This window comes from Gopherus evgoodei, chromosome 2 (assembly GCF_007399415.2).
Source record: "Gopherus evgoodei ecotype Sinaloan lineage chromosome 2, rGopEvg1_v1.p, whole genome shotgun sequence".
In the NCBI taxonomy this organism is placed as follows: domain Eukaryota; kingdom Metazoa; phylum Chordata; order Testudines; family Testudinidae; genus Gopherus; species Gopherus evgoodei.
In genome coordinates, this window is record NC_044323.1 from 56,792,548 (window position 1) to 56,814,736 (window position 22,189).

The 22,189-nt window shown below is 36.9% G+C and overlaps 1 protein-coding gene across 2 annotated transcripts in view; it reads left to right on the forward strand.

Moving 5' to 3' along the window:
• AHR (aryl hydrocarbon receptor) overlaps window positions 1-22,189 on the forward strand; it is a 98,509-nt gene that overhangs the window by 51,432 nt on the left and 24,888 nt on the right. For both annotated transcript variants that reach the window (XM_030550712.1, XM_030550713.1), the window contains 5 exons: window positions 3,210-3,325; window positions 13,078-13,167; window positions 15,170-15,293; window positions 20,891-21,021; window positions 21,438-21,640. In XM_030550712.1, coding sequence (XP_030406572.1) covers window positions 3,210-3,325; window positions 13,078-13,167; window positions 15,170-15,293; window positions 20,891-21,021; window positions 21,438-21,640 — 664 coding nt within the window. The remainder of the gene's footprint in view (window positions 1-3,209; window positions 3,326-13,077; window positions 13,168-15,169; window positions 15,294-20,890; window positions 21,022-21,437; window positions 21,641-22,189) is intronic.

The window sequence follows — 22,189 nt, forward strand, 5'->3', positions numbered from 1 at the left end:
AATTCAAAAGTTCGCGGGGCTTTTCCTGTCTACCTGGCCAGTGCATCCGAGTTCAGGTCGCTTTCCAGAACAGTCACAATGGTGCACTGTGGGATACCGCCCAGAGGCCAATGCCGTCGATTTGCAGCCACACTAACCCTAATCTGACATGGCAATACCGATTTCAGCGCTACTCCTCTTGTCGGGGAGGAGTACAGAAATCGGTTTTAAGAGCCCTTTATATCGATATAAAGGGCCTCGTTGTGTGGACGGGTGTAGGGTTAAATCGGTTTAAAGCTGCTGAATTCGGTTTAAACGCATTGTGTAGACCAGGCCTTAAGCAGTACAAGAATATACCAGGAAGCAAGGCTTCTCGAAGTGGAAATTCCATTGTGAAAATAAAGAGCCTACCTAGTTTCCATGTATATTTAAATACCTGCCAGTTCATTTTTCCATCAGTACTTCTAGCTATGCCAACATCTGATTTTTAAAACTAATTTGCCATTTACCATTTAAGTCAGCATCTACCTACAACACAGTTTTATCTAACTTAAGTTCAATTTCCCCATATACTTAGAATTAAAGAGATGAGGTTCTAGTTGCTAAACGTTGGCATTTTAATTGCTCCTCCTATAAAGTGTCTGTATTCAACTTGCTGTCTTCTGCAGACATAGTAGAAAACTGAATCAAGTTTCTTTTTACGTTTGCTGGTATGAGTATAGAGTATAATTGTGAACAGATCACATTTCACACTCTTAAGACAAATGCACACAAAACCATAAAGCTGCTGTGTTTTAGAAAAGCCATAAAAGGTCACTACCTCATTCTGCTACATCTAGGGGTTAGTGTTTACCTGCAATGGAAAATTCCTGGCAATGGTAGAGTGATTATTACTGGATGATAAATCCAGGATTAAGTGCCAACCAGTGAAGTTTGAGATTATAAATAGGACATATTTTCTTATAGAAAAAGAATCCTGCATGCAAATGTTATAAATTGTATTTACCCATTTGCATAGCTTATATTTACAATTTAGCTTCATATGAAAGTAGAAAAATCCTTAGCCTAAAGCCCAATTGTTAAAAAGAAAACTTGCATTATTTATTTTTGTGCTATTAGTAAAGTTGTTGAAGGTTTTCATTAAAAGTAAATTGCAGAGAAGCACATTAATTGTCCCCTTGTTATGTTCCTTTTTTAATATGTAAACATTAGTGCATAATTTTTTTTTGTTTTTTTTCTTTTAAATCCACGTAAGAATTATCAGGTTTGATTTCTTTTTGCTGGAAGATTGGAGTTGGATGGTCAAATCACAATAAGATGAAACACAAACTACAGTCTGTCATTTAATGATTTGGAATTATAGGGCCAGAAGGGATGATTGCGGTCACCTACTCTGATCTCCTGTGTAATACAGGCCATAGGCCTTCCCTGAATTAATTCCTGTTTAAACTAGACTGTCTTTTATAGCAAAACATCCAGTCTTGATTTAAAATTTTCCAGTGATGGAGAATCTACCATTACCCTTCATAGATTGTTCCAGTAGTTGGTTTTACTACCAGTTACAAATTTGCACCTTATTTCAAGTCTGAATTTGTCTACCTATAACTTCCAGCTAGTAAATACAGTTGGTCAGATTTGATGTTCACAGTGATCCCTTTGGCCTTGGAATCAATTACTCTAGATCTTGTTATATCTCAGCATGCTATTCTCCTCATTTCTATTCCCCATGCAGGTATTTATAGACTGATCAAGTCACCCCTTGATATTCTTTTCATAAGATTAGTATGGTGAGCTCCTTGAGTCTAACTATATAAAATATTTTTCCAGTCCTTGAATCAGTTCTCTGAACCCTCTTCCTGCAGACTTGGGAAGTCAACAGTGCATTTGGAAGGTTAGCCTCACGAATGTGAAAGCTAGAAATTTATAAATTGCAGATGTATAAACTCAATAGTAGCAGCAGATATAATTTCCACATGATCATCTGTCTGTTATTCCCAGCCTACCAATCTCTTTTGTTTTACCCGGATAGAGACTCAGGCAGCTGACTCTCATTTATGCCATGATGTCCCCCCAGGACTGGGGTCCTAGTTCAGCAAAACACTTGTGCTTACCTACAAACACATGCTTAAATGCTTTGAGTATAGATGGACTACTGAATTGGGGCCTAGGTAAGCTTGGTAACTCCTGCTGGATCAGTCAGGACAAGAAATGAAGCAAAATGTTATCACCATAGTGAAAATGTAATCCGTGCATCCTCAATAATTGATTTTTTTTCCCTCCCACACTAACGACCCCAATATGCATGTTGGACAAGAGGGGTGACATGATCGAAATTTGCCACAGCCAACAGGAGATTGCCTTCAGGGTATGATACTGAAGTGGATGAGAATAGTGAGCACTAATACTTCTGCATCAGTAGTTCCACTGAAATCAGTTGGACTTGTGACATGAGTGATAACTGCAGGATTCATCCATTAACTTGCGGTCAAGTGTTTGCCAAATGATTAAAAATGTATTTTGTGGAGCAAGGGCCAATCATTTTACGGAAGTGTTTGTTACTTTACATTGATGAAACCATGTAATAATGTTTTTTGCATTTAATATAAATGTAGTAGTATTGCTGAAATCTCCTGGAATCAGCTTAGGAAAGCGTTTGTTGATTTTACAGCAAAAATAGTTCCTAACTAGCTAAAATCAATTTTCTTAAATTCATTTATATTTTGAAAGAATAACGATGGAAACTTTAAGCCAGATAGGTGACTTTGGGTGGGAATTAAAGTCGATGATTATACCAGTTTAAAATGAAAGTGCCTTCTTACTTTACGCATAGCAAAATGTTTGATTTCTCCTATAATAGTATGTTAAATGAAAACAGCCACATATTGCAAAAATACATATTGTAAAGGAAGTGAAAAATAAATCTCTTAAATGTAATAATAAATAACAAGACAATAGGAAACTGCCATTGTGACAACTAGATTTTGATTGACGTGCAGCACAGTGTTTCTGTTCCACAAATACCATTTACAAAACACCCAAAATCTACGTAGTTTTTCATATTATTACACTTTGTGCCTTTTTGAGAGAATAGAAACGAACACGAAGTATTAATGTAAGAACCTTTCATTGTGTGGGAGGTTTTTTTTTTCTTTTAACTACAGTTTAGCACTTTCATGGCTTACTAGTAAGACCTTCAAAGAAAAACTGTTGTTTTTTTTTTGTTTCCACAGTTGCATTAAAATCTTCCAACTGTACCAGACCTGAGATAAATGGCATTCAGGACAGCTGCAGAACAACTAAGCCTGGAGAAGGCATACGTCTACTAGAAGGAGAACTTTTATTACAGGTATGTTTTACAGTGGATATAATTGCTGAAGAAGGATCTTTTGTTACCTTTTAATAAGCCAGCAGTTAACTGATGGGGTTTAGGAAGAAACTTCTTATAGTCAGATTACTATGTAATTGTCCATTATGGGGTTTCTTGAACCTTCCTCTGAGTTATCTGGTAATTTAAGAGACAGGCTACTGGATTGGATGAACCACAGATCTGATCCAGCATAGCAATTGCTATTTTCCTGCTATCAGGCAATAGTCTTCCAATTCTTTCTTACCCCTTAATCTCTAACAGACTATTTAAAACAAAAAAAAAAAAAAACCCCAACAAATACGCAAAACCGTGCTTTGTATTGACAAGGGTTAAAATGCTAGCCATCTATAGCCCAGCTTGGAGACTATTAACTTGGGAATTTATTTAAACATTACTTTTTAAAAAGCATATTGTAGAGCACTTTTTTCTATTTTTGATACCGTCATACTCAAGATGTTCAAATTTATTTTGGGTTCAAACTATTTTGCATGCCATGTTTTATGAACAAGAAAAGCTATTGTGCCATTTTATTTCATTTTGATTTATATTTCTATTGTAAATTCAATTGTTACTGAAATTATTTGGCTTGTAGTAGAATGAATAGGGAGAAAATATAGTAGGTGTCTTTGAAAAACCATCTGAACTGCAGAAAGTCAAGAATGGAAACTTTCTATAAGGTATCCAAAACTCTGCTCACATTTTTATTGGGTAACTAATGCAACTAAACTGATCAGTGTGAAAAACAAAACAAAGTTCTAACTGATCAAGGACCTAGTTAAAGGTTGATGTGGACGTATTTAAAGATGCATGGTTGAGAATGTGAATAGCAGCATAAGATACCACTGCTAGTTATTGAATACAATATACAGCAGGGCTTTAATTGTACCTTTAAGGAACTAGCCCACATAGGGAATAATCATAGAATCATAGGACTGAAAGGGACCTTGAGAAGTCATCTAGTTTAGTCCCTTGCAGTCATGGCAGGACTAAGTATTATCTAGACCATTCCTGACAGGTGTTTGTCTAACCTGCTTTTAAAAATCTTCAGTGCTGGAGATTCCACAATCTCCGTAGGAGATTGTCCTCCAAATTTAGAGGAATGAGGAACTGTAAGTAATTTGGTGCAATGAGACTAAGTTCTAGAAGTGAAAAAGAGTTAATGGAGAATCCAGAAAAGACACCATGGGTGAGATTCCATGCTGTGCCTCTGAGGGTATGTCTGCAGTGCAGTAAAACCCCTTGGCTGGCCCGGATCAGTTAACTTAGGCTCATGGGGTCCCAGAGCTCAGGCTTCAGCCTGTGCCCCAGTCTGCTGACGGCTAAAAGCTACCTTTAGGCCTCCCAAATTCTGGGCTGATCTAGGGGCTGAAGTGGCAGTCAGTGTAACTTATAACCCTGGTGGGTTTGTCTAAACTATGGTAACCTGTCCCTCGCTGTCTATGGGCAACTGTGCTGCCAAGGATCTATGCAACATTATACACTGTGGCTCCACCTCCCCCAGCCCCAGCACATTCCACCAAGTTCAAGTTTCACCTGCAGAATGCCTCCTACACTACAATTTGCAAAGTAGCCCTCAGAAGACTGCCTTCAGCTCTCTTCCTCAGTTCCAGTGCAAGGGGATCTTGTTTCCAGGCTAAAAATGTGAGTGAAAAAGTAAGGAACAAACATAAGAAATGAGGGGAGAGGGCAAATAATACATTAAAGATGCTATAATGCAAAATCTTCCCTTATTTGTTAATTCTAAAGGCAGAAATTGGCCAGTTGAGAAATGTTAGTTTTCCAAGGATTTTACTAATATAGAAATATGCAGGCCCGTATGACACGCACAATTGGATATTACAAAATTAGATGATAAAGGTAGTGAGCCATTGATGCTTACTGAAAATTCACATATGGTGTTACCAGAGGATTGCATCATGAAACTGGTAAATGAAAATGTCTGTTCCCAGTAAAATAATGGGACATACATTGTCCCTATATATAGAAGATTATGGAACCAAATGCAAAATTATTTCTTGAAGGGAAGGCAATACATTTAATTCGAGAGAATAGTGCTGAATAAAGGTTAGAAAAAGAACAGCTTCAATTCTCTGTTAAAAAAGAACCAAAAGATCAAACATAGCTAATAGAAAAAACTGTTTTTCCCTGGGACTTCTTCCCAAATTCTTTGAACTGGATTAATACTAGAAGGAATGGGGAAAGAGCTGGGAGAATGTCTTTCTTTAAAAATACATATGAAACTTTTAGCGCTACAATTTCATCAGTTTTGGAACAACTGTATTCCAAGAGTATAGGAACAGTGTTTTGCTTTTTTTAACAGTACAGTTTAGAATAATTTTTATCAATAAATATTTGGCTGGGGCTCCAAGCCCCTGTAGATGGGGTTGTGGGGAGCTCGGATCTGGGGCAGCTACCAGAGATGGTGTGGGGACCGCAAGATATAAATCCACCCCTGGTGATACATGCTACTTGGTCTTACTCTTGCAATGACTGAAAAGCTTCTTAGCATAGAAAGCAATATCTTGTCTCAGTTGGTTCAGCCTATTACTATATAGCACCAGTCTTCTGGACCTTGTACTGTCTTCCTTTGTGGTTCCAGGTGTAGTTCAAAGTATTGGTTAAAACCTATAACAATTTGTGATCTTGGACCTAGCTATCTAAAACTTACCCTCTCAGGTCGTGTAATGAAAGATACCATCTGCTGAGCTGCTCTAGGCAGTACTTCATGTGACTAAAATGTTTATAGGTGATGTGCTCACTGGAAGATTCTGTCTTCTCTGTTTGAAAAAGCCTACATTTGGCAATACAAGTTCAGGTCACATAGTAGAAGTGAATCAAAAGTTTAGGTTTTACAATCAGGGAGTAGGTGGAGGGAGGGGGAAGTGTTGTGTACAAGTCATGGTTTTTATATACTATTTTGTATTTGTGGTTTTTTTATTTTATTTATAAGAACATATGATGTCCATACTGGGTCAGACCAGTGGTCCATATAGCCCAGTATTCTGTCTTCCAGCAGTGGCCAATGCAAGATGCATCAGCGAGAATGAACCAAACAGGGCAATTATCTAGTGATTCATCCCCCAATCATCCAGTCAAAGGTTTAGGGACACACGCAACATGGGTTTGTGTCCGTGACTTTCTTGGTTTAGAGCCATCAATGACCCTGCAATCTCCATGAATTTATCTATTCTTTTTTGAACCCATACTTTGGTTTTCACAACATACACTGGCAGGGAGTGCCACAGGCTGACTGTGCATTGTTTGAAGAAGTACTTCCTTATGTTTCTTTTAAACCTTCCACCAATTAATTTTGAGTGATTATGTTAAGGGGTAAAGAGTACTTCCTTACTCACTTTCTCCACACCATTCATCATTTTGTAGACCTCTATCATATCCACCCTTAGTTGTGTCTTTCTAAGCTGGTCAGTCTTTTTAATCTGTCTTCATATGGAAGCTGTTCCGTACATCTAACCATTTTTGTTGCCCTTTTTGGTACCTTTTCCAGTTCTAATGTATCTTTTTTGAGATTGAGTGAACAAAACTGTATGCAGCATTCAAGATGTGGGCGTACCATGGATTTATATAGTGACCATATGTTTTTCTAATGGTTTCCAACACGCTGTTAGATTTTTTTGTCTGCTGCTGCTGTTGCATGTTGAGCAGATATTTTCAGAGAACTATCCAAAATTTCTCCAAGATCTTTCTTGAATAGTAACAGCTAATTTAGACCCCCATCATTTTGTATGTATAATTGGAGCTATGTTTTCTAATGTGCGTTACTTTGCACTTACCACCATTGAATTTCATCTGCCATTTTTTGGCCCAGTCACCCAGTTTTCTGGGATCCCTTTGTACGTCTTTCCATTGTGGAAAACTGATCATTTATTCCTACCCTTTTCCTATCTTTTAAGTAGTTACTGATTCATAAGAAGGCCCTCCCTCTTATCCCATGGCTGCCTACTTTTTTAAGAGCCTTTGGTGATGGACCTTTTCAATGGTTTCTGAAAGTACAAGTACACTATATCCACTGGTCACCCTTGTTTAGATGTTTGTTGACACTCAACAAATTTTAATAGATTGGTGAGGCATGATTTCCCTTTACAAAAGCTGTGTTGACTCTTCTGCCAACATGTCATGTTAATCTATAATTCTGTTCTTTGCTATAGTTTCAACCAATTTGCCTGGTACAAAAGCTAGGCTTACTGGGCAATAATTGAAAGGACTGACTCTGGAGCCTTTTTTAAAAAACGGGTGTTACATGAGATCCTCCAGTCATCTGGTACAGCGGCTGACTTCAGCGATAAATACCACAATTAGTAGTTCTGCAGTTTTTATATTTGTGTTCCTGCAGAACTCTTGGGTGACTACCATCTCATCCTGTTGGTTTATTACTGTTTAATTTATCAGTTTATTCCAAAATATATTCTATTGACCCCTCAATCTGGGACAGTGTCTCAAATTTGTCATCTAAAAAGAATGGTTCAAGTGTGGGAATCTCCCTCATGTTCCGTGCAGTGAAGACTGAGGCAAAGAATTCACTTAGCTTCTCTGCAACAGCATTGTCTACTTTCAGTGCTCCTTTAACACCTTGATTTCAAAGACTAAGAATCATAATGATATAATAAAAAGTCAAAAGCGAAGTCATTTTTAAAACTATCCCAACGTTCTAATTAAATATCTGGCACAAAGGAGAGAGGTTTTAATACATGATACAAATAAATTATGAACACTCCCTTTTGCACTTTCAAACTTCTACAGTGTCCTAATAACCTAGTCACTATTTAGTTTGTAGTTGTCCTTCAAAAGCAATAATAATTCAGGTACTTAGGTAAAAGAGAATAAATCTACTCCAATCACTATTCAGGTAGCAATAAATTGTCACTGATGTGTGACGATAAGTTCCTAAAATAAATATTTGAATGCAAAAGTAAAATATTTATTTTAAGTATGAAATTCATTTATTCATATCGTCCATTGCCCTCAGTCAAAACCAAAGTCAAATCCAACTGCATTGTCTCCACCTTTCAAGGGGTGCACTTACTGCTGGTGGCATCTCCTCCTGGGCACTCTGGAGGTTAGCTCTGGCCAGGTTTTGTGCCCTCCCCAGGTGGTGTATCTCCCATAATCCTCTCGCCCTTTGGACCACACACTCCAGGAACCATAACCTCTTATTTGTGACTCGGCCTTCTAGCCAGCCTTCCAGGGTATGTAATAAAGTCTTTCCAGAATAAATCAGGCAGTCCACTGTCGTCTGCCTGGTTGGCACCAAATCTCCAGTAGCTGGTAGAGGATCCCGGGCCCACCATCTGCTCTGGGTTCCAGCTCAGAGGCTCTCCAGTGAGTAGCCAAGGCTAGCACGGTCCTACTTAGCTGCTTTCCTCCTGATCCTTTCCTGGCTTCCTCCCTCCCTTGGTTTGCCACCATCCCAATCCCTCCTCTCAGGGAGTGACTGCAGCCTACCTTTCTGCAGCATCCTCTAGTTACAAAAACCTCACTTTCTGAGAGAGGTGCTAGAAAGAATTTTGAAAGAATTAGAGAGCTCATCTAATGATTGGTGCACAATAAGGCTCACTTCATTTGCTGGTGTAATTTTTTTTTTTCCTACTGAATAGATCATGTCTTATACAGCATCACTGTAGTGACATCTGACTACCAGGTACAGTAAATATAACCAGATAATGTGATAGTTGAAAATAAACTACAGTCATAAGCCAGTTCATTTATAAGCCAACACCCCTGCTCAAGATGGATAAGTAAAAAATGGAAAATTTTTATAACCCATTCATAAGCCGACCCTATAATTCAGGGGTCAGCAAACTTTGGCTCCCAAGCCGTCAGGATAAGCCGCTGGTAGTCAGAGATGGTTTGTTTACCTCGAGCGTCCGTAGGCACGGAGGTAAACCTAAATAAACAAAGTGTCCCGGCATGCCAGCTGCTTACCCTGACGGGCTGGGACAGCAACTGGTGGGGAAATTTTTTCGGGGGGAGAAGCTACGAGTCAGGGGAATAAACCCTGTGACCACACCCCACATGATCCCACCCCTAGCCTGGGACCCCCATGCTCTACCCATCCCACCTTATCTGGGGAGGGCCGGGGAGGAACTGCTCCGGCGGGCCAGACCGGGCTGCGCAACCGTAGCATGTTCCAGCGGGCTGGCCGGGCAGTGTGGCCACAGCCTGCTCTGGGGGGTGGGGCCGAGCGACATGGCTGCTTTGGAGGCTGTGGGGGAGAGCAGTGTGACCAGAAGCGGAGAGACTCTGGGCCCACCTTTTCTTTTTTTCTGTCTCTGCTGGCTGTGCTGCCTCTCCTTGCTCCCTCTGTTGGGGGAAGGGGCTGTCCCCCACCTCTCTATACCCATTCATAAGCTGACCCCCGTCTCTGGTGCTTCCCTTTTATTAAAAAAAAAAAAAAAAAAATTCAGCTTATGAACGAGTATATATGGTACATAGCAAGGGTACTGTTTTTTGTATAGCACCTAGCACAGTGAGGTCCTTATACATGACCAAGGGTCCTGGTGGTGGTGGTTATAAGGAAAAAATAAGGAATTATCTTCACCAGCTTTTTCAAAGGGAACATCAAGAATGATGACCCTAACATTTTCCTTTCTTTACCGCTGTCTGTCTATACTTTCGTTGATATTGTCGTCTTGAAAATAATCCCTAAAAAAAATGAAAGGGAAAAAATCCTAAAACAATGACTGTAAATTAATATTGATGAAAACTAATTTCCTCAGTGACTAGAAAAGCTAATCAGAATTAAAGGTACTTCAGTATATTATTATTTTAACTCTAAGCAGATACAGTGAACAAATACCATGGAAGTATTAAGGTGACCAGTTGACCTTTTAAATGGAGCATAACACATACATATATAAAGGACTTACTATACTAGAGACATCCGTTGATTAGGTTTAAAATGAAATGAATTTTATTTTTTATCTAGCTTTTAAAAACAGATAAATGACAACATGATTAATCTGTTGAAACCAAACAAGCAATTGAAGAGTTCAAACTTATGTAGGGCACTTGGATGGTTACAGAACATTAAGTATTATTTTTCTAATAAAAGCTTTGGGAAAGTGATTTATTTTATAGAAACTGAAGTTGCCACTTACCTAACATAACCCATTTTTGGCATGGACAGCCATTTCTCTCTGAACTAAGCATCAGAACCCCTATAAAATACGTTGCTCCAGACTGGAGAGATGGCCTCTTCATATTACAATAAGCAGAGAATCTTTGACTTTTGGATGAAAAGGTATAGAAACTAATTTCAGCTGCTGGGCCAGAATTTAATCACTATACAGTTTACAGCATTTTTTTAACTTTAGGTGTACTGTATAAGTCGAATCAAAAGAGCACCCAGACAAAGGCCATGACATTTTTGCACTGTGTTCACTTTTAATTTATATTATCTTTTAACAAAACCCGGCACTTTACGTAACTACTTCATGTCATTTAGTCAGCTATGAGATCTGCAGACCTCTTGTATTGGCTATACTATTAATTTAACTCTGTATTCTCTTTAACTCGTACTGTCACTTATTCTTCCAGGATTAGAACTATAATATCCTGTTTATAGGTGGAGGGCACTTCATTTTTTAAAAAGTTTTTACACAGCTCCATAAATGTGATATTTCTGAATTTTTTTTTAAATGTAAGGTGCTCAAAGAGTCTTCAAAAAGGTAATTTAATGGACTATTTAACCTGATCTTATTAAACCTCGGTAATGGGAAGAACAAATTGAAGTAGTAACTGTATCCTAAGAGGGAGAATTTATGAAATAACAGTTGTGCCAAGGACCACAAATGTGTGGGCGTGGTGAGTAATTCTTTGTAATGAGATTCATTTTCTTATTTTAGTTTGTAAACATGACAGTATCTTATCATTCATTTACTTTGTGATCTAGAAGTTGTAAATATTAATTTTTCACACTAAACAAGATTTTGAAATGTGTTTATTTGAACACACTGTCAAAATCTAACTCTAAATCCAACTATGGTAATTAAATGGCAAAACACACTTGGTACAGTCCCTTGAGACAGCCTTTTGTTAAAATCTTGACTGGAATCCATGAAAGTAAATCAGCACCTTTTAGATGAGCTGCCAAGTCACAAATGTTCTGTTTGCTGTCACAACAATCGCTGTGAACCATATTGATTGTGAGCTCTGATAAATACCCTTTGCATGACTTTAAATAAGGAGCCACTTTGTCTAGTTCTTCATAAAGGGAAAATTCTCTTTAAAAACATTGTTTGCTTGCAGCGACTGCTAGTAGAGAGATTTTCAGCTGCATATTTTAAATGATCTGCAAAATGCTTTTTTAATCATATAGAGCTTGATGACTTACTTGCCTCTCCATTTAAGGCTTGTATGCACTATAAGTAAAATAGATTTGGTTCCATTTTGTACTGCACATGGTATTTTATCCATTAATTGTGCAAACGGTTTGGGTTATCTAAGCCTTGCTAGAGTTCCATTTGCACCACATATTGGTTGGGAGAATGGTGTTGTGACTAGATCTATATTGGTTTTGGAGTACTGCTCATTACCATTATAACTCAACATCTTCAACAAAAAATCGGTAGCAATAGAGAAGTTACTAGTAAACTTCATGAAATCTCTTTGTGCTTTCCCTTTTGGGGTTAAAGTCTGTGATAATGTGTGGGTTTTTTTAATGTATTTAAGTCCCCATTCATTATGATAATTATAGTGTGGGGTGGACAAGCCTATAAATAAGTAAAAGGTAATTTTTAAAGATGTTTATCTGTTATGTACTTAAAATTGAGAATCTATTATGCAATCTGAGCTAACCCTACGTTATTCCCTTATTTCTTCTATTATTAGGACTTTTTTTCTGTAATAAACATCAAGACAAAATTCATCCTTGGTGTAAATGACTTAATAGGACTTACTGTAGTGTTTTTCCTCAGTAGTGTTTCATCAGAAATTAATTAAACTCAGTATGTAGAATATAAGTATAGTATCTCAACTAACCTTTTACAAATTAATTTACACTTACCATATACCTATTTGGGGTGAATGACTCATTATCAGTTCATGATCTGTAGAGGTATGACTGTCTTGTGATTTGTGATGTAAGGTAGGAGGGATCTATGGACAGAGTTAGAGGTGACTTGATTATCTTAATCCTGCATTTATGGACTTTTGAATATCTGAGGCTTTAAGATGTAACTTACAGTAAGTTAATTTCCTGGCTTTCAGGCATTTATTTTCTTTTGAAATTAGAGTGGCCTATTAGTTTTCCACTCTGAAGTTATTTGATAAATATTTTCATCCTTAACTATAGTTCATTGTTATAGTACCAAGTCCTCTCAGTTTATAAAAGCACATCTGTGCATTATTATTTTGCACAATAATAAACAGTGGTAGATAGGAACTAGGTGGTAGTGTTATGTGGTTGGAGAGGGATGGTTTAAAAGTCAGTATGCAGAAATGTGTACTTAGGATTTTATTTAAAATCTTTTCTTTCAGATTCAGATTGTATTATACAGCATTGCATACCTTTGTAAAGTACAGGACTTAATTGTCTAACAGTGTAAATGGGGTAATTTTTTATTTCTTTTAAAGTGATGCATTGCAATTCAGACTAAAGCTGGAGGTGCTGAACCAGCCAGTAGGCTTATAGAAACACTGGGATCTATAGAAATGCTATTTAATCTGGAATTCTGTCTTTCAAGCTAACCGATTTTGGTGTTTTTTCTTTCCAGGCTTTAAATGGCTTTGTGCTGGTTGTTACAGCAGATGCTCTAGTCTTTTATGCCTCTTCAACCATCCAGGACTATCTGGGGTTCCAGCAAGTATGTCTTTTTTTCTTTTTTCCCCCCCACACCCTTACTTCTTCCCCCGCCCTGACAAGTTTTTATTGATTTCTAGAAGATTTTAATTAATGATTTCCTAAGGTTTCAATGCTTATATTTAGTCTTCGATAATTTACATAGAAAATAATCTCAGTTAAATATTTTGAGTTGGATTACTTTGGTACTATACTTCTTTAGTATTAGCTGATATAGTAGAGAAAGGGTCTTGCACCAAGCAAAATAGGAATATTTTCCCAACGTTGTGTTAAGGAAGTCAGGGAACTTTCACAGTTAAATTGTCTGTGCTGGAACAAATGTTTGAAATCATATGGAAATGCTGCACCATTTACGGTGCAGAATGGTACATCATTCACTAGAAAGGTAATTTTAATAGAAACTTTTCTTAAAAAATGAACTACATATGCTTTAAGGTTAGTTTAATTACTGTATGTATTGGGTTAGCTTACTAATTTTTTTTAGTTCCTTTTGCATTTGTTTTTCTTCAAGTATAGTACCTTTTTTGTAAATAACTCACTGTGTAAATGAAGGAACTGAGTTTTTGTTTAATGATAATATCAGTTAATATATAAGCCAAACAAATTATGTTGTGCTGCAGAATATTAAAAAAAAAATAAATTCCTGTTTAGTGGAAAATGATCATACTGATATCTGGAAGGTACAGTTGTACTTAACCTCTTCACCACCTGGGATTAATACAGATTTGTCTTTCTGGGTGCTAGATATATATGCTAGATAGTGATATATGTAGTTGCTGTTAGACCTAATAGAATCTCCTCTTAACTTTTATCTTCTTAGCCAACAGATAAGGGCATTGGGAATTTTAGTTTAAAAGAAAATGCTCCAAACAAAATATATATTTTTTTCAAGTTACACATCTTTGTTGAAAAATAAGAAAAGTTGGAAAAACAACGTAGGTATGAAATGCACATTGTAACTGCAAAATGTCAAGTTTGCCTTTCTTATAGAATGAAAAGTAAAGCTTAAAACTTGCATTAAGATTTAAAATTAGTATTTCTGGCAGTTTTTCTGGTAATTGACTTTTTTTAATAAACCATTGATAAAGCAAAGAACTAACGAGGTTAAGCTAAACCGTTGCTTCTGCCAAAACCATCTTATTATATTCCTTATGTCCTTGTTATTTAGATATTGTGAGTTAATATAATGACTGATACTACAGAAAGCAAATTTTTTCTAAGAGAACCTTCAGCACAGAAATTTATCTTAATTTACTGATCCTGCTTTTGAAATTCTTTTCTTAGCTTTGAAAAGTTTTCCTTCAATTCGTTCAACCACTGATGCAGGAAGTTCTTAATTTTTGGCTCACGTCCCGTTCCTAAGCACCATTACTGCAGATGATAAGGCAGTTTAATAATTAAAGATATAAATGGACCTTAGATAGGGAAAGATTTCAGGCAAACAGAACCAACGTTCAGAGTTTATACTTTGTCTTTTATTTGTGAGTTTCTTTGGAACCTTGTCTGCTAGAACAACTATGTTCAAGTTCTGATTGGCACTGTACTTACTTTGCTCCTATATAAACTGGAGTGTGCTTTAAAAAAAAAATCCATTTTATCTTTATCTCCTTTTTTTTTTTTAAGAGAGACATTGTCATTCTCATTTCTGTATATGGCAAAGCTGTTTTCTTATTTTTACATTTCTGTTAGGCTGTCATGGACAATGAAGAGTGAAAAATAAAACCTTGATAAATTAAGAGACGCTGAGCTTTTGTCAGAAGAAAACCAAATTATAACAGGAAGGAATTCAGTTCTAATGGGCACGACTGGATTCTTTTATGAGCATTTACAAATGATTTCATGAAACTTGTTCTTCTTAAATACAAACTTATATTATTGTATCTCTAGTGAGATGGATTGTAATATCCAGTTCAGCAACCAGTCATGTAATTGAAGTCAGTAATATGACTTTGGTACTGTCATCAGAGATGTCTACCTCTCTCAACTTTTTTCCTTTTTGTATGTAGTCTGATATTATACACCAGAGTGTATTTGAATTGATTCATACGGAAGACAGACCTGAGTTTCAGCGTCAGCTTCATTGGGCATTAAACCCTGCACAACTGACAGATTCTGCACAGAGAACACAAGGTGAGAATGCAATCAGCTAGCTTACAGTTGCCTTTTATGTATTTGTATTCTAAATCATAAATTCTCATTTTAGATAACCATTTATAGCATTTCACACATGACTCTTGAATAAATAAGATTTTAGTTTCACTTTAAATGAAAAATTACAGGTGGAAAATACTATTTTGAGCACAAATCCCAAGCCTTGCTACTCATTAATTAGGGTGAAATTAATGTGATGCCTAGGATGGATATTATGTTTCTAAAAGTGCCCAGATGTGAGTTTTATTTCCTGAACTGAAGATACAAACACATGCAACAACCAATCAATTTATCTAAACATCTCTGTCAGGAGGGAGGAAAGGTCTTGATCATGTCTCTTTGAATGAAGTGGTGTCCCTTCCATGAAATTATGCATTTATTACACATCCTCTCCTGATTTCAAGCTTGACATCAAATTTGTTAGCTCAGTCAGGACGTCATTTAAATTGTGTGACATATCTTTTCAGCACTTTTGGCCCTCTTCTGTGATGGCTGAAGGGGTGCATTTGTCACATCTTTGCACTGGAAAAGTGCATTGGTGGCTGTGGAAGAGTGGCTTTTTATTCCCCGTTCATATATGAAGTCTCTCTCATGTATACCTCCTCCTGGGTAGGAGCAGGCAAAAGAACAAAAGGTAGCTGAATACGCAAGAGGGATGGCCCTTAAAACCAGAGACTATCCTAATTGACTTTATGAGGTAGGTGCCAATTTGATCTTTTGGATTGAGAAGCAATTGTAATATATATCTTATCTATAGGGACTGGGAGAGATGCCTTTATGGCTGGCTTCCTGTAATAACAAATTAACTGAAGCCACCAAACTAGTCAGTATCCAGGTAACCATGTAGTTTCATAGAATCATAGAAGGTTAGGGTTGGAAGAGACTTCAGGTTGTCATCTAGTCCAACCCCCTGCTAAGCCATGTTTGGAAATACTTTTTTGGTGCTAACATTTTTACAATTTACATTATTTGGAAAACCATCCAAAAGTTGTATTTGAATTATCATATATACTAACTTCATTGGTACTCTTAGATTGAGCTTTAATAAGGCTTTCAAAGAATCCTGTGGCACCTTATAGACTAACAGACGTTTTGGAGCATGAGCTTTCGGGGGTGAATACCAACTTCGTCGGATGCATCCGACGAAGTTGGTATTCACCCACGAAAGCTCATGCTCCAAAACGTCTGTTAGTCTATAAGGTGCCACAGGATTCTTTGCTGCTTTTACAGATCCAGACTAACACGGTTACCCCTCTGATAATAAGGCTTTCATACTGCGCTTCTTATAGCAATGAAAATGGTATTTGGGCCTTCACGATTGAAACTGCATGACAAAGAGGGCAAGGCATTTTATATCCATAGAGGACAGAAGACCTTTATTAGGTTGAAAACATTTTGGATAAGTGCATTATGGCACTGTAATTTTATACATATGTGGGCCAGGCCCCATCTTCCTTTTTATCATTGAATTATTTCTACTTTGAATACACCAAACAAGGAATAATCCATATTATGGTCAATCTACCTACATAAGGAAATTTGATTTAAAATTTTACAGTTTCTCTTGAACTGTCTTAAATTGCAGACAGATGGCATACTTCAATATTTAATAAGGTAAATGTCCACTAAACTAGGTAGGAAAAGACCAAATATCCTTAACCTGGTGTCTTGGCTCATTTAAAGCTCAGTATCCTTCGCAGTTGTTGGTCTTCCTAGTACAAAACAGTTTGTGACTCAACTATGTTTTTATAGTGTTTATACCAGATATGTAAATTGACCCAGATCTAGCTGAAAACATACTACAATGAACATGTCTTTTGATTTAGTATTGGGACTTACTTTAGCAAACAGCTGTTGTCAGAAGACATATTTGTATAGAGTGGTTTACTCTAGAGTGAAAAAGCATTCCAAGATTAAAAATGTCTTTTAACAGCGCAGAGCAATTTATAAATAATGTGTGAAAATAATGTTGTGTGAAAAGGTAAGACAGTAACTTAACTCGGCATCAGTTTTCACCTGAATGGTGGAAGTAATGCAAGAACAGAGCAGGAATATTAGTGCTATGCAGTATGTTTCTAGTTTACTTAAAACTGTTAAACTTTGTTTTCACACTAAATTACTTGTAAATTGGGAAAATACAGCTTTTGGCTCCCAGGTTTTTTTTATTATTACTTAATTCAGATACATAACAAAGGTCACATTTATGATCACAAGGACCCTGAAATGTTAGTGAAAGCATTTGTAGAACTGATAAATGAAATTGTTTTTAATTGTTCACTTTATTAATGTAACTTCTGTTCACCATTCACTACACTTGCCTACACGGTAACTTCTGTTCCATATTGTAATTCAAACCCCATTTTAAAACACTCACTCCATTTTGTAAAAGCTTCCTCCAACCTTCATTTTTGCAAACCGTGCTGTAATCTTATTAGTTTAGTTTAGATGTGTGAATAAGGTACGTATGAATGATGGAATCAACTTCCAGCCCCAGCCTGTCCTGATGAGATAAAGTTCAAATACCAACGGCTGAAGACCTAGACAACAGCCCTAAACAAAGTAAGAAGCATCCACCCTAAAAAGAAAAGGACAACAGAACAACAGAAGGAAGATCAAAGCCAGGTCCAAGGCTGAAAGTCACGCCTGCAATTGATGGGTGATCAATCTAAACCCAGAGGCAGCGTGACACAGCAAGACCTATAGACTTTGAATCCAAACTAAAAGCCTATAAAAAAGAAGGGTGAGATGAGAGACTCTGGGTAACATTCTGCTGCCAACATGGAAGAACATCGGTGCCTGCCCAACAGAGATCCAGCTCAGCCTTGTGCCCAGCTTTCCTGGCCAGTTAGCTGCCACAAGCTACGAACCCAAGCTGCAAAATCAAGCCATGAACTTAAGCTATCTTCAGGACTGGTAACTATGCAGCAGCTGCAGAACACCTGATGAGTGTGTGTGTGTGTGTGTGTGTGTAGGTAATAGGTATAATGTGTGTGTATAAGAATTAAGATTTTAGTTATTAGTCATAAATTGTTATCATAATAAATGTGGCATCTTTGTCTTGTCCCCTTTAATAAGATCCTGCTGGTTTTTACTGGTCTAATATAATTGGTACAACACATTATCTATTTTAATTCACTTATGATTTTTAATACCATCATTTCATATACATATATTTGTCTTGATTTGTACTTTTAGTGACCAATGGGATAAAAGTGCTATGGACACCAAACAAACATTTTACCCATTGTGAGGCATGATTGGAGTTAAGGGCAGAATGGAAAGAAAGTTAATTCAACTAGCCATCCATTTATTGGACCTGTAAATCAGAAAATTTAGTTTCTGATGTTAGAAACCGTTAGTTTTCAGTGTAGTACAAACAGTTCACATTTAAATAGTAAATTGTGTGTAGAGTGTGGTAATCTGGATTATTAACATATTTTCATGGCTGATAACATTTCCTTCTTATATGGAAAAATTGAAAACATTCCATGTATGCCATTTTGCTGTTTTTACTTTCTTTTTTTGTGTTGTTTTCATAGGGGGAAATAGTAGGTCTGACAGTAAGGAAAACAGTATAAAAATGAGTTTTCCATAATGAAACATGGTTAAAAATTTCAGATGTAGCTCTGCTGTGGTGGGAGCCTGCTGTGTTAGTACTAAGATTAAGTTTAAGTCCAAGAAAGAACAAGACAGCAATTGAGTACCCCAGACCATACTATTCAGGTTATGCTATGTGGATTTCTGTTACAGAATGTTTCTGTGAATTACCTGAGTTGTTAATGTTCATATTGCCATTTTTGGCATTCATAGTTAATTATAGGGGTTTTTTAACACCTTGAAATTTAGAGTCCAGGTTTCATGACCTTTTAGATCCCTGGATCCAAAAAAGCGGTGCTAGTGTGTACGTTTGGGTCTTTTCTATTTCTAAGGAAGTTAGAAGAAACTTTCAGACATTCTTGAGTGCAGCTGTACCATGGATAGTTAAATGTGTATTGCTGAAGAGTGTTTCAAGACTGTATAAAATTATTCCTAAAATAGTGTGTAATAGAATGGTACTGTAACTAATGTGCAACTCATTTACTTTATTATGTTTGATATATGAGAAACAACCAACTAGATCTTCCTTGAGATCTGGAATTTAATGGTTGGGGTTTTTTATACCATCAAAATCAGTTTCCTCAATTGACTTCGTGTAGTTTTTCATTGATACTGCTAGTTATTGAATTTCTGTTAGAGTAAATGCCAGGGCAAATTTTGTGTAAGTTTCACGCACCTGATTATTTTAATCAAGCTCTTTGCACAACTCCAAAGCCATGCTGTATATACTGCATAAGAGATCTTATAGTTCGAACTGAAAATAATAATAATATATGGAGATATACCTATCTCATAGACCTGGAAGAGACCTTGAAAGGTCATTGAGTCCAGTCCCCTGCCTTCACTAGCAGGACTAGTACTGATTTTTGCCCCAGATTCCTAAATGGCCTCCTCAAGGATTGAACTCTCAGCCCTGGGTTTAGCAGGCCAGTGCTCAAATCACTGAGCTATCCCTCGCCCAGGGAAAACTGTGTGGCAATTTTCTCAATTGCGCATGTTCGTATGAATTATTTTGGTAGGTCAGTTTGGTGTGTGTATATTTTGTCTGCGAAGAGTACTTCATTAACTGACATTGTACAGACATAGTACAGTAATTGTAATGTGTAAAATCATGCAGATCATATGGTCAGTTTGCATGTTACTGAGGCAACATTTTTGCATTATGTTTCTTGGACCTTAACAGTTGAAGTATAAATTAATGCCTGAATTTCACTTCACCAGCAAATAGTTATCCTAAATTGCCAACACAGTATCGTTTTACCACCTCAGTTTCACATCCTAAAGTTGCACATGCGTCTGATGGATAGAACTACACACTGATTTCATGATCAGCACTGTACACAAGATATCTTGCTGCTTTTGTCGTTTCTGTATTCTGCACTTGCTATTGAGACATCACAATATATGAATAGGAGAATGTTTCTATAAAAATAAACAATTAACAAGTGGCAGTATGCATAACTGAACAGAGCAGCTGATCTGTGGCACTTTTCCTGTTGGATTTTGTTAGATGCTTGGAGAGTTGTGATTTCCTAATGCAATACTAGGCATCAACAGGAAATGCTGTAGGATTTTCAGAAGGACTCAGTGGAGTTAGATGCCCAAGAAAAATAAATAGGAGTTGACTGCCAAACTCCCTTTGAAAATCCTACCCGTAAGGCAGTGTGGATACTGTCCATGGAGAAATCTAATTTTTCAAGACTGCTTCAAAACCTGAATCATAAACTTAAAAAAAGGAATGCTAGACACAATTCTACAGTATGGTAAACAGTTAAACACAATCCTATCAGGAGAACTGGTATTTAAACCATTTCTAGTGGTGCAGTCAATGTAGGTCTTGAGGATGTTTCCAGTTTACATTGTTCATGTTCAGGTCATGACCTGAGATTTTGTTTATGGGGCGGAAGATCATTTGTTATAGATAGCCTTCACTAGGTGTTTCTCTAAAAATAACCCTTATAAATAATCTTTTCCTGCAGGAGATAATGACTTTTCACAGCCAGCAGCCTATTATAAGCCAGAACAGCTTCCTCCAGAGAATTCTTCCTTTATGGAAAGAAATTTCATCTGCAGATTGCGGTGCCTCCTGGATAATTCATCTGGGTTCTTGGTGAGTATACAATTTATATAAAGGTTTCCACTATTGCCTAAAGTATATAAAACTAGAGAATGGTGGTAATGGTGCCTAGGAATAAAAAAAGATTGTGTGAATCCATCTCCGCTTACATAGAGTTCAAAACAATGCAGCTTTTGTTTACTAGTGATGTTCTGTTTTGCACCAGGTTTTCTGTGTTTGCTTTTTGAGATGGGTTTATGGGGTAATAGATTTCTAAATGACAGGAATCTAAGTGTAGCAGCATAACTCTCTCTATTTTTTAATTTTTTTTTAATATTAATTAAGGTCTGAAGCATGAATGTGATGGAACTTAAATAAGTGCCACTTTTCAGAGAAGTGTGTTAAATAAATAAATTGATGCATAAATGTTTCTCTAATCTGTGATCACTATATATTTTCCTCATCTGAAGGCCATGAATTTTCAAGGGCGATTAAAGTTTCTTCATGGACAGAACAAGAAAGGAAAGGATGGCTCTCCTGTCTCTCCTCAGCTGGCTTTGTTTGCAGTGGCTACCCCACTGCAGCCTCCATCCATCCTTGAGATACGAACCAAAAACTTCATTTTCAGAACTAAACACAAACTGGATTTCACACCTATAGCCTGTGATGCGAAGTAGGTACACGGTCGTCTACATAGCTTGTTACATTTCCCTGAACGCTAGCAGCTGAAATAGATCTCTGCACATTTAAAGTGTTTAAATGGATACTTTTAGGTGAGCATTGGAGGTTATTGTCTATTGGGGTGGTAAGTAATATTTTGTCATTAGGTTTTTCTCCTCCACTGCTGGAAGATGTAAAGCACTTGTAGATAGAAACGGTACTGTCTACAGATATCCTCTTCAGAAACTTTGATAATACCTGTCTCCTGAGCATTATCAAAACAAAATATAGCTCTTCAGAAGTATCTCTATGAATTAGGGATCAAAGTAGCCCCTGGAAGGGATGATTTAGAATACTCTCCACTGATGAGAATCAAGTTTACCCAAATCAAAGCATCTCATCACTTCCTCTTCCTTCTCCTCCTCCACTACAGACAGCTACCTTTTCAATTCAGATAGATGTAAACTACTGTGGAAATGTGATTTGTTGCAAATTAGCTATAAGTGAAACAAAATTATACAGACATTAACCACATGAAATAACTGTTTTGCACAGTGCTTTG